Genomic DNA, 17,217 nt, shown 5'->3' on the forward strand with positions numbered 1-17,217 from the left:
CTAGTAAGCAAGAGTAAGCAATTGGTTGAAGATGCCAAATGTCCCACTTCCCTCTTGCCTCCATCTCATATCTGTACCCCAGGTAAGTTCCTCCCCAATTCTGTTTCCCTCTCCCATGGTGTCAGTCTCCACCCACTCTCAACTGTTTGTTTTTAAAAAGGTGATTTGAGGATATATTCATGATGTTTTCCCTGAGCACAAGAATTGCTAGTTAGGTCTCAGAAGTGCAGTGCCCTTATGAAATTTTGTTATTCTGTGAGATTGTATTTAAGTGAATGTTTGAAATCACATCAGGTTTTTAAGGTGAGTTTATTAATTTTTCAAAATCTTGTGTGAATCTTTGTCAAGTAAAGCATACTTTTGTAAAAATGAAATGAAGTGCTTTAATATGAGCTATCCATCCTTGGGATAGACATTGGGCTCCTCTAACTCCATCCTAATTACAGTGGATAACCGCTATATATAGTGTGTATATTTTAATCTACTGAGCTGACAGATTTGCTTTCTTTTGCTAGCAACCCTCCCTCCTTTCCCTCTATTCCCTCAAAAATTATTTTGTATTGATTCTGTATATTTTTATACGTGTATGTGTTGTGTCTCCTTTGGAATGCAAGGCCTCTCCAATGTCCTGCAATGAGATTTTTTTTTTCAAGTTTAGTTCAGCTTTAGAATTTAGCTTTTGAGCTTCAATTACCTCAATTTGGTCCATCTCTAGATTATTTCTTTCTTCCAATTTTTATTTCTAGTTCCAAGTTCCAAATTCTATTCCTCCCTCTATCCCTCCCTGAGATGTTAGGCAATCAGACAAAGGTTATACATATACAAATCACGTAAAACATTTTCATACAAGAAGACCCAAATAAAAGGAAAAAGTGAAAGAAAGTGGAAATAGCATGCTTCAAGCTGTATTCAGATAGTATCAGTTCTTTCTCTGGAGCATATAGCATGCTTCATGAGTCCTTTGGGATTGTCTTGAATCATTGTATTACTGAGAATATCTAAGACATTCACAGATCTTCATTGTATAATATTGCTGTTATATACAATGTTCTCCTGGTTCTGTTCACTTCACCATGCCTCACTTCATGTAACTGCTTCTGGACTGTTTCTAATGTTCTTTTTAAGTCTATTAAGTCATCAGTTTTGGAATCCTCCAGTCTCTGCCGAAGACTTTGGGCAACCTCTCTTCCCAGTGTCCAATAGCTATGGAGAGTCTCCCTCCAGTGATTTTGGCTTTTTTCTTCACATAGGTCAACTTGGGTTCCCTTGGGTGACTACATCGCCTCGAACACAGATGAATGCACGGCCACACTGATATATGCTGTCAACCTAAAACAGTCAGGCACTGTGTCATTTGAATATTTATATCCGGACACTGGGATCATCTTTGAATTTTTTGTAAGCTCTCAGTCAGAGGGATGCTGGGCTTGTCAAGGACTGAAATCTGTTTGTTAAGAACCACTAGGGGAGGGCTAAGCAGCCAGTGAGGGCTAACGGGGACTTTTCCCAGCTTTCCAGAGCTAAAGAGGATTATGAGGGCCAACCCAAGGGCTATAGGAACTAGGAAAAAACACCAAAATTGAAAGATACACCGGGGAGGAGGATGGGGTGGGTGAAAAGGGAAGCAGAACCACATGTAAATTGAATTACTGATTAAAAAAAATTTTTAATGACGTCTCATTATGAAGTATTACTATGGGATCTTGAAGTCTCAGTGTTATAAGGAGCAAAGATTTCCTGGTTTCCACCTCCAGATCAGAGCTGTTATTCTCAAGTAAATTGGTAACTTGTTTTCTGTCAAAAAGACCGCCTAAAAGTTCATTCAGAGTTGTGAGCTAGTATAGTTTCAGGAAAAAAATGAATGCACTCATTCCCTCATGAATTTGAGACCTGTTTCATATTTCCTTCTGTCCCAGGTTCAGAATGATCAATGTCAACCTAACATAGAAGACTCGAGATGGATGAAAACTACAGAAAGGGGATGGGAATACCACAGTGTAAGTATGGTACCAGCCTTCTCTCTGGGTAGAGTAAAACAAAAATAAAAACAAAAGTCTCTCCTCCTACCCAAGGCTCCTCCCCAGTCTGTATTGCCATTCAAAAGTTACTGGAGTGTTGGAGGACCTGATGGGGGGGGGGAATCACCCCACAAGGGATGGAGGGATTTCCCATCCATATGGGTTTGATCAAAGCACTGGGCAGTTTCCCATCTCTAGTTGCTGATCTTCCTGATGATGGAGAAATAAGAGAATAGAAGTCATTGTCATTGTCGGTAACCCTGATGGAGTCACCAGAAAGGGGGGAAGGTCAAAGGAGGATATGGCTGGAATCTCAGTAGGAGAGGTCACAAGAGCAGTGGTGACAATAGGAGACTTGGGAGAGGTGAATTGGGCAGGAAATAAGATTTATTAGTGGTGTGACTTTGGACAACTTGCTGCTTCTGTTTGGGCTGAGGATTTTACTTTTATATATATATAAAAAGGGATTTGTTTTAGGTAATAGATATTACCTAAATAATTCTTCTCACTTCTTAAGTCCCTGGGTGAACAGAGGCAGGGGGAGGATAGTGGGCAGGTATCCCCTAAAGCTTTGTTCTGGGACTTCTTTTCTCTATATACCTTCTTCACTTGTGACTTTATCATCTCCTCCTAGGTTCAAGTCCTACAATATCCAGCCCTGGTCTGTGTCTTTCTCTCTGCCTCTCTCTATTTATCTCTGTGTGTCTCTGTCTCTCTCTCTCTGTGTCTGTCTCTGTGTGATTTTCCTAAAGTGTAGTTCTGATCATGTTATTCTCCTCTTCAGTAAATTCTAGGACTCGTTGTTAGCCCTAGAATCAAACCAAAACTCTATTGACATTTGCAATTTTTCACAACTTGACCCCCTCCAGCCTTTATTCCTCGATGCACCCCACCTTCCATGAGTCTGTTATATGCCTTTGCTTGTACTCTCTCTGTTCAGAGACTTCTCCCTCCAGGTTACCTTGTCTCTGGTTTGAAAACGTTTTATATAATGTGTGTGTGTGTGTGTGTGTGTGTGTGTGTGTGTGTGGTCTCTCTTGACAGAATGTAAGTTCTTTGAGGACGTTGACTGGTTTTCCCCTTTGTCATTTTGTTCCCAGTACTTGGCATATAGTAGGTGTTTAATAAATGCTTGTTGACTGATGGACTGTTTGATAGGCACAAGGGATAGGAGAGAGGGGAGAAGAGGCTGTGTGTGGTTTAAGGAGCTCAGAGGAGAAGGTATTCAAGAGACAGGAGCCATATATGTGGGGAGTGATTCCTTTTTCTCACATCTTCAGGTGGAGTTAAATCGTGGCAACAACGTTCTGTATTGGAGAACCACAGCCTTCTCAGTCTGGTCTAAAGTCCGTAAGCCTGTGCTGGTGAGGAACATCGCCATTACAGGTACAGAATTGGGGTTCAGCTTCAAGCTTCCTGTTGAAGTCTTCCTAGCTTCACACCCAGGACCCAAATTGGACCCAAACTGTACTCTTTCTCCACAGGAGTTGCCTATACTTCCGAATGTTTCCCCTGCAAACCTGGTACCTACGCTGCCAAGGAGGGCTCCTCTACCTGCAAGCTTTGCCCAGTAAACTCTTACTCCAATAAGGGAGAAACCTCCTGCCACAAGTGTGACTTGGACAAATACTCAGGTGATGTTTCTAAAGACCAAGAGAACTGCAGGACTACCAAAGCCACAGACACACCATGAGAGAAAGGGAAATGGCCATTCTTTTGGCCAGGGTTTTAAATAGTGGTTCTCAAAGTCGACCTTTCCAGGCAGATCCTGGTAGTTTCCTACAGTTCCAAAGAGATGATAACTGGGTTGAGTTTTCTAAACTGAAAAGTGCTTGTTTTTTTCAATGAGAGTTATGTCCCACTAAACTTCTCCAAAACAAAAATAGAACCAGAATCTAATTTCTATATTTGAAAGGAAAGGTGGGACAATCAGAAATGGTATCTTTTCATGACCTGGAAAGCTCCCCATCTCTAGCCCTCAATTTGAAAGACATTGGAGGAAACAAGAAAATGAATTCCACCTATTGCAGGAAGTATCTGAACAGGATGGTCTCTCAAGAATGAAGAGGGAGTGAGGGAAGCAGGGAGGGCAGTGGCAGAGGACCAAAGACCCTCGGAGAGGGGAGTAAAGAGTCCTAATATTTTTTGACTCTTCAGATCTGGCCTCCACAATCTTTTTTTCCTGAGGCAATTGGGGTTAAGTGACTTGCCCAGAGTCACACAAGCTAGGACGGGTTAAGTGTCTGAAACCAGATTTGAACTCGGGTCCTCCTGAATTCAGGGCTGGTGCTCTATCCACATTGCCACCTAGCTTTGCCCCTTTCCACAGTCTTTACGACTAGATCTGAAATCAATTGATCAATTTGGAAATGGGTAGAGTAAGCCTCCTTCCCTGATCTAGTTATTTTCCACCCTTACACAGCCAAATTCAGACCCAGCAAATATCCAGGCAAAGATTTGTAGTCCCAGAAATTGTCAGCATATCACCACCACATTTGCCTACAAATCCATATTCACAAATCACCCATTAGAGTGCTTGCTCAGTCAAGAATAGAAATTGACCTCTGCTTATTTCCTCTATTGATAAAATGAAAAGTCCTATTCATTATCCAAGGTCTTGCAAGCTTAGTGTAACTTTAGGCAAGAATAGAAATGTTTAGGTCTGGCAAACAAATGGGTTTCTCTGTATGTCTAAATTCCTGTTTTTCCACTTGGATTTCTTATACTGCTTCCTTCTGTGCCTCCGTCAATGGCAGCCTTTGTTGTTCTGGCTCTCAGGCTCCTCTCTCCAGCCCACCAGTTGTGCAATGGTTTGAATGACAAGATTCTGGCAAAATTACCCCGGTTTGTTTTGATGATGTAAATCAGTTTGCAGCCTTGGGACTGGGGTTTGTGAGTTAGTTTGAGAATCAGTATTTGTGAATCCATTCTTCTGCTCAGACTGAGAAGTTAGCCCTCAAATGTAAATCTTTTGAATAGGGACTGAGTCTATTCAGTCTGTTTGGATTATGGAGAATGTGGTTAGCACTTTAGCTTGGAGTGCATCATAATGGACAGAAGACGCAGAATGGAGAAAAGAGGGAGGGAATAAGTATTTAGATATTTATATATGTGGCGGGCATTCAGCTAAGAGCTTTAGAGATATCTCATTTGATTCTTTGAGCATCCCTGCTAGGCAGGTTCTGTTGCTATCCTTGTTTTACAGTTGAGGAAACTGAGGCAGACAGAAGTTAAGTGTCTTGCCCAGGATCATATAGCTGGTGTCTGAAGCAGGATTAGAGGTATTTCTGACTCCAGATCTAGAGCCTTCTGCATCTGAGCTCCCAAATAAAGAACTATACTGAGAACACGGTAGGTAGTTGAAAGAGCCCTAGGTTTGAAGCGAATAGATCTGGACTCCAAGCTCAGCTCTTCTATTTAATTCTGGGGCACAGATGACCCCTTCTGAGCTTATTTACTCAACTATAAAATGAGGAGGTGGGACAAGATGACCCTTAAAGTCACTTTTGGCTGTAACATGCAATGATCCTGCAGTTCTTTGATTCTAACTTTTATGTTGCTCCGGCTGTTTTCAGCTGAGAAATGCTAAATGCTCTCTGAATCAAATAGGGTTCTGTTGGTCCATGGCCTCTTTCCTTATAAAACATTTCTTCATTCTCTCAGGTACTAGCGTGCTCTCCCTTCAGAAATTACTGTGTATCCCCTTTATATTTACTTTCTATAAATCTGTATCTATATACATGTTATCTCTCTCATAGAATGTAAGCATTTTGAGGGTAAGGAATGTTTCACTTTTTGTCTTTGTACCCCCATCACCTAGCACAGTGCTTGTTAAGTGATAGACTGTTAGTAAATGCTTGTTGATTAATTGGTACAATGTAAGCTCCTTGAGAACAGGAACTTTATTTTTTGTCTTTGTATCCCCAGTGCCCAGGACAAAGTAGATGTTTAAATAGCAAGGGATCACTATAAACTGGGAGATTCAACACTTGGTGATTTCCTTAACCTTTATGTGTGTGTATATATATATGTATGTGTGTATACATGTATGTGTGTGTATATACACACATATGAATACATATATGTGTATATATACAAATAAATAAATACACATGTGTGTGTGTATATACACGCACACATATATCCATTTTATGGAAACTAAAATGAGGCTTATAGGAGATTTTACTTTATCAAGGATGCTGAATCAGTAACAGGATTAAATAATAATAATAATAAAAAAGGATGCATCAGTTTTTCTTCAGTTTTTCCCAGGACCGGCCACGCTCTTTTCTCTTACTAAACACCATATCTAGTCTCTCTCTCTTTTTAAAAAATTGGTGGCACCCAGTTTGTGTGCCTCACTAAGACCTTTTGACCAGGGAAATTGAATGTGCCATGATATTTGGGTTAATCATTAATTAAATCAGACAGCTAATCAACAAGTCAACAGCTGCAGCATTTCTACGAAGCCAGGAGTGAGGCTGTCACACAGAGCAAATATTTGCCAAGCCCAAGAAGCCCTCCTTGTCATGCAGATGTTATTTTTCAGCAGGTAACCAGGTGGTTTGCTTGGTCCAGCACTCAGGAAAAAGAGAGAGAGAAAAAAAAAGCCCTACAACCTAATCCTCAAGGGTCCTGGGAAAGAGTTCATTTTCAAAATCTTCCTCAATCCTTTTTGAACCAAATCAGCCAAATTCAAGAGTCTCTAGATCCATTAGCCTTGTTGCTTAAGAGGGCCTCTAGCTTGTTAATCTAGTTAATGAGCTGAGAAGGCACCAGCTGCTTTTCTGCCATTAATTCCACCCTGCCTTTGCTAATAAGACTGGAGCCTTGGAGTGCTGGGAAATTTTTTGTTTGAGAGAAGTCCCCAAAACGTGTTCTCAGAAGAGCTCACATCTAATAGCCTTTGGTGATACAGAAAGGGAGAGGGAGCATTTGGGAAACAGCTCCTTGTTTGGGGATGCTGAAATGATGCTATTTTGTCTTTGCACTAAGCCAGCAAACAAGCCTTTATTAAGCACTTGATATGTTCCAAGCACTGTGCTAAGTATTGGGGACACAAAGAAAAAGGAGAAATATTTCCTATTCTCGAGAAGTTTAGATTTTAGTCAATTTTTTATTAAATGCCTACTATGTGCCTGACATTGTGTAAATTACTAGAGATACAAATATGAAAAAGACAGTCCCTGTCCTCAAGGAGGTTACAATCTAAAGAGGGAAGACAACTCACAGAAAATAGCTGAAAAGCCTTTGAAGGGGATGGAGAAGGATTGGTAGCCGGGATGGGGAAGGTACCCAACACAGTAGAAGAAATTGCAGAAATCTCAAGGTGAGAAATGAGATTTCTGAGCTCAGCTCCTTAAATGAAGGCTTGGCATTCATGGCTCTAACCTGTCCAGAAAAGCTGAGGGAGGTGGAATTCCAAAGTTGATGAAATCCTGAAAGAAAGCATATGCATAATTAGGTAGATAAAAGATCCATCCTTAAGGGCAGCTAGGAGGTGCAGTGGATAGAGCATCAGCCCTGAAGTCAGGAAGACTTGAATTCAAATCTGGTCTCAGACACTTAATGCTTCTTAGCTGTGTGGCCCTGACAAGTCACTTAACCCCAATTGCCTCAGCAACAATAACAACAATAATAATTAATAAATCAGAAAAAGATACATCCTTAAAAGGAAAGGCATTAGCAGCTGGGAGATCCAGGAGAATTTTCCTTCAAGAAAATGAAATTCAAAGGAAGCCAAGGATTCAATGATTGCTGCCAAGAATAAGCCCATATACCTATATCATAGCTATAGCAAAAGATTCTCATCATCATTACCAAGTTTATCAAATGCCGTTGCCATGTTTGGGGCTCTGTACCAAGAAAGCTACACAGAAAACAGTCTTTTGCCTTCTAGGATCTAAAAATTGGAAGCAGATATGAATCAATAGTGAGCATGCAATACCCAAATTTCAAGCTAAGTATCAAAAGCAATACAAGGGTAGTGGAAGTGAGAGACAGAAGAATTTTAGTGTGATCCAAATGGGGTTGAAGATTATCACCTCTCTTTTGATTAATTTAGAAAGACTGCCTGGGAAAGGGGGGAAATGGCTTTGCTAATGGAAAACACTTTTGCTGCTTTGAGAGAGAGGGCATTCCTGGCATGTGGTGATAGACCTTATCACCTTAGACCAGACCTTAAAACCCCTCTCGTGTATCCCTATCATTTTACAGAAACTCGGTGACTCAGTGTAGTATATTTGAGAGGAAGCCCAGAGTTAGTAGTCAAACAATCAGATAAAGAGGACATGCTTTTCTTCAGTCATGGAAGAGGAGAAGGGCACTGTGCCCAAGCAGGGTTTATGAGGAAAGGCCTGCAAACATGCAGTAGGATAATAAGTCCATTTGGAGCCTGTCTGCCGGCCAAGCTGATTCCTTGATTCTGTGTATCCCCCACCCTCCAACTTAGCATTACCCTGTACGTCCCTGATAGGAGGTTAGAACTTTAAATGCCAAACCTCCGTTTAAGAAATGGAGCCCAGATATCTCATTTCTCTCCTGCCACACTACCTTGAGACTTCTGATTTCTTCTCCTATTTTGGGTATTTTCCCCAGCCCCTCCATGCATCATGTTGCTCAATGATTGAGCCATTCAAAGGATCCCACATCTATAGGTGAAGGAGACTTGGAGGTCAGTGAGTGCCACATCCATCATTCTGTGGATGAGAAAACATAGTACCTGGCTGATAAGTGGCTTGCCTAGGATCACTTAACTAATAGATGCACACTGGGTCTACCAGTCCAGGCTTCTGATTTCAAGCCCAGCTGTCTTTCCACTCCATGTAATCACTACTATGTGACAAGCTAGTAAGAGAATTGGGTCCCATTTGTCTGACCCTGCCTGGGGCCTCAGCAGGGAAGTGAGAGGTGGAGAGGTGGGGGCTTTCAGCAGCACCTGTGCAGGTAAAATGTTTGCTCTCAGAAGGAAAAAAGACTCCTATATTTCTAACATGAGCTAAGGTATTTTCCTCTGCTTTTGGTCTATAGAACAAGGATCCTCCTCTTGCAAGCTGCGTCCAGCTTGCACCGACAAAGATTATTTCTACACACATACAGCCTGTGATGCCAATGGAGAGGTAGGTACAGTGATGACAAAGTTCATGTGTGCCTGACGGGAGGCTCCACAGGCCACCTGGTTCCCTAAGTACCCAGTAAGAGGCCAGCAATGCTGAACAGTCCCCCAAGAGAGTCCCTGGAAAAGTCCCAGGACAGAGAGGAAAGCTAAATGAGGTGACAAGATGTCTCAGTAAGTAGGGATTCTTTGGGGCCTCCTCATCTTGGGGTCAGAGGTTGCTGGGGTTTGGATAATTTTCACTGCTTGTTGACTCCTGCCCTGATAACCAAAATCATTTAATTTTCTTTGGAGTTAACTTTTTCATCTGCTTAGCTTATCCCTGTAATCCCTGACTGACAGGCAATTAAGCATGACCTCCTCTTGCTGCCATCAACACCTTTGATGAAACTTGTGCTCTATCAGCTGCTTTTTCAACTTAGCAGAGGGGTCTGGTTCCTCCTACATGCTTCAGTGAGGGTTACTTAGATTCTGGGAGTGTAAAGAGAGAGAGAGAGAGAGAGAGAGAGAGAGTGTGTGTGTGTGTGTGTGTGTGTGTGTGTGTGTGCATGGGCACACACTCATTTCTGTGCTCATTCTGAAATCTGAATCTATCCAAAAGAAAACGAGCATCCTTCCTTTGCACCTTGGATTGTTCTGGAGGATCACTGGTTCAAAGATTTTGAGCTAGAAATTACCCTAGGATCCCTCTAATGCAGCACTCTCTCCTTGTATAGGAGATATATCTATTTATATTTTTATTTATATAATATATAATTATATAATATATGTATTATTATATTTATATATATATATAATAATATTACATATTATAAACAGAGGCCCAGAAAGATTAAGTGAATCACTTTGTGTAAGTCTGATAGTTAACGGCAGATGGAAGATTTGAATCCCAGTCCTCTGACTTTTTTTCACTGCAGACAAAGCAGTGACTTCAAAGAGCACACAAAGAGGGCTGGACTTTGAATCCAGCAGACTCAGGATGAATATAGCAGCTCTGACATTTATGAGTTCTGTAAAAATGGTCAGTTCCCATAATATCTCTGAGCATCAATTTCCTCATCTATAAAGTGAGGTGATAAACCTGTAGTTCTTAGTAAACTAGAGTTACTTGGAGGCCCAGCTGAACTACTATATAACAAGGTGTTTTGCAAATTTTAAATGGGTAGATCTGTACACATTGCAGTGATTTAAGATTTCCCTACTCATCCATGTCCATGGGGGTTTTTTCCCCTTTTCAGAAAGCAAGAAAATCTGAATTTGTGACTTGGCAGTTAAACTCTGAAAAATCTTAAACATAAGGACAAGTTGGGCAGGGGCTTCCAAAAATCTCATAATAGAACTAAAATGTCTGTAAAAGATAACAACTTAGCTATTATATTCTACCGCTGATTCAATGTTATAGCTTCTCAATCTGCTCTTTATAGTCTTACAATGATTAATTTAAAAAGAATAAATTTCAATTTAAAAGATGTTATTTAAAGTCAGTAATATATTTCACATGTAAACTAAAATTTGTATTTACCAGGAGAAAGATACTGCACCTTGCAGTTTGTAATCTTGCCCTGTTTTTAAATTTCAAACATAAATGCAAATGCTAAGTGGTCACAGAGAATGACAGAATTGAAATATTTCAAGCTCACTTTCTTTGTCTTTAAAATACATATTGCAGCGAGCACAGAATAACTTGAAAACGGCCACCAATGTGAATGGAACAAAAAAATAACATCTGTAGAAATGAATAACTACAGGGAGTCTCTGATCACGGAAATAGGAATCACCAGGCTATCTGTTCATTTGGAATCTACCGTTTAAATGCAGAAATATATAAGGCCCCAGGTGTTGGAAACAAACTCTTCCTGAATTGAATTCAAACAGTTTGAACATTTAGGAACTTAGTCTTAAATGGAGGCTTGTAACAGAGTCTTGAGTGTTTCAGGGCTAACTGCCATCATGCAGAAATTGTTTAAAAGTAAAAGATTTTAAGGGGAAGAGTAATTTATTGCTGATATTGTTTAGAATCATTGGCACATGACGGTAATAAAAAACAGACTGCTAATCAGTTTTAAAATTGTCTACAGATAATTTTACTCCCTAATTTTCTGTCCCCCAGGTAGACATCTCCCACTTATCCCACTCTTGGTATTGTCAGAACTATGAGGTTCTCTGGTCACTGAGAACCATTCCTGTTTGCTCTCCACTACAGAAAACCCAAGACTATAAAATCCAATACAGAGAATCAGGATTTGGAAAATTAAGGAGCCTGCTTAAAAGATATTAACACAATGTCACAACACAATTAAAAAATTAACCAGAACGATTAATACCACAAGTGCTTATTATGTGACAGGTTCTGTGTTAAGTACAATGGATATGAAGAAAGGTAAAAAAAAAAAAATTCCTAATTTCGAGAAACTCACTTTGTAAAAATGCCATATAGATGCTCTAGTATGGGTTATCTCTCCAGCATTGCAGATGATAGTCCCCTCATGCCATCTCATCCTGTAAAATTCTTGTCCAGGTCCTGCTACGAGCTCTTCATAGGGGAGTCACTCAATGCACTGGGGACCTTCCTATGGGTTTTAAAAAAATAGATGTGAATACTTTTCTGCTCTTCCTTGTGACTCCTTTCCTGAATTATCATCCGAACCATACAACCCTTTCCCTTCTAACTATAAGTATACTTCAAGCCTCTGTCCTGGCGCTCTTTCCTTCCTCTCCATTCTTTCTTGGTGACCTTATCAGCTCTTATTGGCTCAATTATCATCTCCATGCAGATGACTCCCAAATCTAGATAGCCAACTCTCATTTCTTTCCTGAATTTTAGTTCCTCATCACCAACTGACTATTAAACATTGCAAACCAGATATCCCAAAGGCACCTATTTCCCATTAAACCCTTTCCCATATGGAACTTCCCTATTTCCACAGAAGATACTACTCATCTAATATCCCAGGTTCACAAACTTGCCATTATTCCTAACTCCTTATGTCCCTCACTCTACATACTTAATCAGTTGCCAGATCTTATTTTCATCTCCACTTCATCTTTGAAATATGTCCCTTTCTCTCTATTCATAGAGCCACCATTCTAGTTCAGGTTCTTATCATCTCTGACATGGACTACTGCAGTAGCCTCATAATTAATCTCCCTGCCTCAGGTCTTTCCCTATTCCGGTCCATTATCCACAGAATTGCTAACGTGAATTTCCTAAAGTACAATTTTAGGATTGCACATTCCCTCCTTATCCAAGAGACTATGGCTTTCTGTTGCTTTGAGGATTAACATATGAATCCTCTGGCCTTTTAGAGTTTGACCTCAACTTACCTTTCCATTCTCTGTTTATTACTCTTTCTTGTATTCTATGATTTGTCTATATTAACCTTCTCTATGGTCTTGCTCCCAGAACATCTTCTCTCATATCTAGACCCTCCATGTTTGTACTACATTTCCTCTTCACCTCCACTTTGTAGAATCTTTCTATCAAGAGTAAAACTTAAATACCATTTCTACATGGATTGCTGCTAAGAATATTTTAGTATACATGGGACCTTCTTTTTTGTCTTTGACCTCCTTTACATCTAGCATTGGGATCCCTGGGTGAAAGAATATGGATGTATTAATCACTTAAGTCCCATTTTCTACATGAATTGTTCCTGAGGATATTTTGGTATACATGGGACCTTTTTTCTGTCTTTGACTTCCTTGGAGCATATATCTAGCATTGGGATCCCTGGGGGAAAGAATATGGATATATCAGTCACTTGCTTATCCTTAACAAATTGCTTTCCAGAATGTCTCTACCAATTCATAACTGCCCACAGTGGAATCGTTCCTGTCTTTTGCAACCTTGCAACATTTCCATCTTTTGGGATAATACATTTTATATCACTTCTTGGACACCTCACTGATAACATGTTGCAATCTAATGGTATCCACAGCCTGTTTTATCATTATCTTTTTGGGTCCCCTACAAATCTGATCCTTTTGTGAACATAGGGTTCCATGAGTCAAAGCCATCATGTGGTTTTCTTTTATAACAATAGAATCAAGACAAATCCTTATTTAGCCTCTTTCCCCAGTCAATTATCTCCTTTTCCTAAGAGATGTTAGCATCTATCCATTAATTCCATGCTAGGATACTGTTGATCAATCTGCAGAGGCTGATTTTTCTGCTTTTCCAGATTCTTTTTCTAAAGAGACATCCTGAAAAGTCATCTCTTGTAGTCGGAGTGCCATTGTAGAATAAATAATACATGAAATATGACCCTGGCAACTTGAAAAGACCCTGGGTTCTTTTCACAGCAAATGTAATTTGATTAAGGATGGGAGCCAATATTCACCAGCATCATTAACATAGAGTTTCTGTCATTTTTGTCTCCTAAAATGATAATGCATAATTTATTTAGTATCATGAATAGAACTGATAGATATTTTACATTATTCATTCATTACTTTCACATGTATAATTTGATTAAAATCATAGATAATTTCAATCACAGACAGATTCAATTCAAATTGAAATAATTTTTTTTTCTCTACATTTGCCTTATGACTGAGCATGGAAATTCTTAAGAGATATAGTTGACTCCAGTACCACATTTTGATTTTTCTGCTTCACAGCTTCCCCAACATGACCTCATCCAAGTGACTTTAAAAAATGTTCATATCATGATAGTATGGTTAGTTTTGACTTTAGAAGACTGGTAATCAAACATGCCTTCTTCCTCTTGGTAAAAAGATCACAGATGACAGATGCACAAAACATCTTGTCAGACATGACCGATTTGTTGCCCTGCTTAATTATATGTTTTTGTTACAAGGGAGAATTTTGGGAGAGGGGAGAAGGGATAGGGCATTGAACATCAGAATGTAAGTTCATTGTAAGGAAGGATTATTTCATTCTTTGTGACTATATATCCATAGCACCTAGCACATAGTAAATGCTTAGTAAATACTTGTTGATTGATTGGGAAGATGATAGATTATATATATATATATATATATATATATATATAAAGGTCTTTGTGGTTCCTAGAAAAAAAGACATTATTCTCTTTCTCCTTTGATTTACTTACTGAGAGAAATGGAACCAATGCTATGTGCCCCTGAATTCCTAGAACCAACTTTCCCACCTCATTTCTCCCTCCTAATAAAGAGTGTTCAAAAGTCTGCCTTAAGACTTTTGTAATACCCTGTATAAAACACTATTGCTCTGTGAAGTTATAGGAAAAAGCCATTATCAGTTGTGGAGGGATCAGGGAAAGCTTCATGGAAATGGGGGTTTCAAACTAAGTTTTAAAAGATGGTTAGTTGAAGAAGGAGGGATTCTAGGTATATGAAATGGCCAGAGCAGCAGTCGAGAGGTATGAGAACCCAGTGCTATTTAGGTACAAAGAATTGTCTAGTTTTGCTATAGCACAAAATTGTGGTTTTTTTTAAATTTTTTTTATTTAATAGCCTTTTATTTACAGGATATATACATAGGTAACTTTACAGCATTAACAATTGCCAAACCTCTTGTTCCAATTTTTCACCTCTTACCCCCCCACCCCCTCCCCTAAATGTCAGGATGACCAGTAGATGTTAAAATATATTAAAATATAACTTAGATACACAATAAGTATACATGACCAAAACATTATTTTGCTGTACAAAAAGAATCAGACTCTGAATTATTGTACAATTAGCTTGTGAAGGAAATCAAAAATGCAGGTGTAGCACAAAATTGTGTGAAAAGGACTTATATGCAACAAATCTGCCAAGCTTGGAAAAGTGGGTGGGTGCCAGGTGGTAGAGAACCTTGGACACCAGCTAGAAGAGTTTCTGTTTGTCAAGTAACAGGGAACTGGTGAAGATTTGGGGGTAGAATGATATGATGAAATCTTTATAAAGTAGCCAACAAACATTAAGCACCTACCATATACCAGGTACTGTGCTAAGTGCTTTGTTGTTATTGAATCCTATCCAACTCTTTATGACTGCATTTGGGACTTTTTTGGTAAAAATATTGGATAACTTTGCCCTTTCCTTCTTCGGACCATTTTACAGATGAGGAACTGAGGCAAACAGGGTTAAGTAACTTTCCCAGAATCACATAGCTAGTAAGTTTTAAGGCTATGTGTGAACTCTGGAAGATAAGTTTTCTGGACTTAAGTCCTGTGCCTTCTCCCCCAGTGCCATCTAGCTGCCCTCAGTATACAAATAAGAAAAAGAAAATCAATTTATGTTCCACCTTCCAATGAGAGGGGAGAAGTAACTGAAGGTTTTGAGTAGCAAAGCTGTTTTCCTGATGATAAGATACCAGATGATGAGCCTCTTCTGGGGGAAGCAGGATGTTTATGGTGTTGAAACCAGAGCAACTGATGGACAATAAGAAACATTTCCCTGGGACTTATATGAAAGGTAGATTGAAGTAGAGAGAGAATGGAAGAATGGAAGTAGATTGAAGTGGGGAGAAAAGAGAAGCAAGAAAACTTTTGGACTATTTATTGTGTTAATCCAGGTGTTTACAAAACATCTTTGTCCCAAAGCCCCACCAAAGCTTCTGCAAAACAGAACTTATCTTTTCTCCACAAAATCATTCCTCCTTCTGACTTCCACATTTCTGTCAATGGCACCACCAGTTATCTAATCAAAACCTTAGCATTATCTTTTGGACCCTTCATCCTTTACCTTCCTCATCCAGTCTTCTACCAAATCTTGTTAATTCTATCTCTGTCAGATCTCTCTAATTCATCCCTTCCTTTCTGTTTCCTCTACTTTTTGCACAGACCATCATAATTGCTTTCTTGGAGAATTACTGCACCAGTTTTTTAAGAAGTATGTCTAACTTCAGTCTTTTCCTATACCAAATTTGTCTTTTACCTTGCTGCCATACTGAACTTCCTTATGCACCAATCTGGCCATATGTCTCTGCTCAAATCCTTCAGTGGTTCCCTACTGGCTACTAAATAAAGACTTCATTCCTTAACCTGGATTTCCTTCCACAAGGTGGTGCCTTTCTACTTTATTTCATACTACATCCCTCTGCTTCTACTATAATCCAGTCAAATTACACTGTTACTAACCCTTCCCAACATTACTATTTTCCCACCTCCATGCTTTTTGTTGATACCATTCCTTATGCCAAAAATGCCCTTGCTCACTGAGTTATGGTAAAAAAAAATGCTCAACTTTCTGTGATGAAAGAAGCTTCTAACTTACCTAAGCTAAACCTCATGGGACAGACATATATAGTTTATCATTGGGCCCGTGCTCAGAGTTATATAAGTTCAGAGTGCTGAAGTTTGTGGCAGGATAAAACATTGGAATAAAATCTAGTGAAGGATTCTATACTGTAATTACCATATATGTATTATACAATCCCCCCCCCCTCAATTATGCATATAACCCAGGCTTCTCTGGGTATGCTTAGATCACCTAACATGAAGGCATCCTGAGAACTTTTTTAATGTGTCCAGACAGTCCTTGACTTCTTCAGGCCTATATGCCAGGCTAATTAACTGTTATCCTGATATGTACCATTCCACCTGCAATCTTGGATCCAAGGTGACCATGGATCACACCTCCAGCCAAATGGGATGGTGAGGATCCCTGCTAGCCCCTAAAACCAAGAAGGACAAAGACACAGACTAGAAACATACATTTTCCAGGTCCATCTCTTTGAATCTGGGTAAAGAGAGAGAGAGAACTAAAGAAGAAGACCATGTCTATTGGTTCAATTTATGGGCCTGTACTGTGGATAAACTGTGAACTTCACCCTCTGGATGCAGGAGGGAAGAGTTAGGAAGAAAAAACCATGCTAGTAAGTACCAGAGATAGACAGAAACAGATAGAGAGGGAGAGACAGAAAGAGACTTAGGTCTGAGTCTTGCCAGTTTTAAAGTTAGTTGTATAGCCAATTAAAGGTTACCCACCTCCAAGATAGAGGGATTCAAAGATCTCCATGTTAGCCAATCTAAACTTGCCACAAAATTCCCTCAAGGTTAAGCAATCTGGGCATGCTCAGGTTATATATATATATATATATATATATATATATAAAATAGTGCTATGAAATCTTTGACAGCCCCTTTTTTGTTTGTT

The 17,217-nt window shown here is 39.5% G+C and overlaps 1 protein-coding gene across 2 annotated transcripts in view; it reads left to right on the forward strand.

Annotated features, from left to right (window-relative positions):
* Positions 1–17,217, forward strand: part of KIAA1324 (KIAA1324 ortholog) — a 108,687-nt gene that overhangs the window by 71,091 nt on the left and 20,379 nt on the right. For both annotated transcript variants that reach the window (XM_031967207.1, XM_003769731.3), the window contains exons 4-8: positions 1,251–1,398; positions 1,917–1,997; positions 3,299–3,404; positions 3,503–3,652; positions 9,048–9,136. In XM_031967207.1, coding sequence (XP_031823067.1) covers positions 1,251–1,398; positions 1,917–1,997; positions 3,299–3,404; positions 3,503–3,652; positions 9,048–9,136 — 574 coding nt within the window. The remainder of the gene's footprint in view (positions 1–1,250; positions 1,399–1,916; positions 1,998–3,298; positions 3,405–3,502; positions 3,653–9,047; positions 9,137–17,217) is intronic.

Source organism: Sarcophilus harrisii, chromosome 4 (genome assembly GCF_902635505.1).
Source record: "Sarcophilus harrisii chromosome 4, mSarHar1.11, whole genome shotgun sequence".
Taxonomy (NCBI): domain Eukaryota; kingdom Metazoa; phylum Chordata; class Mammalia; order Dasyuromorphia; family Dasyuridae; genus Sarcophilus; species Sarcophilus harrisii.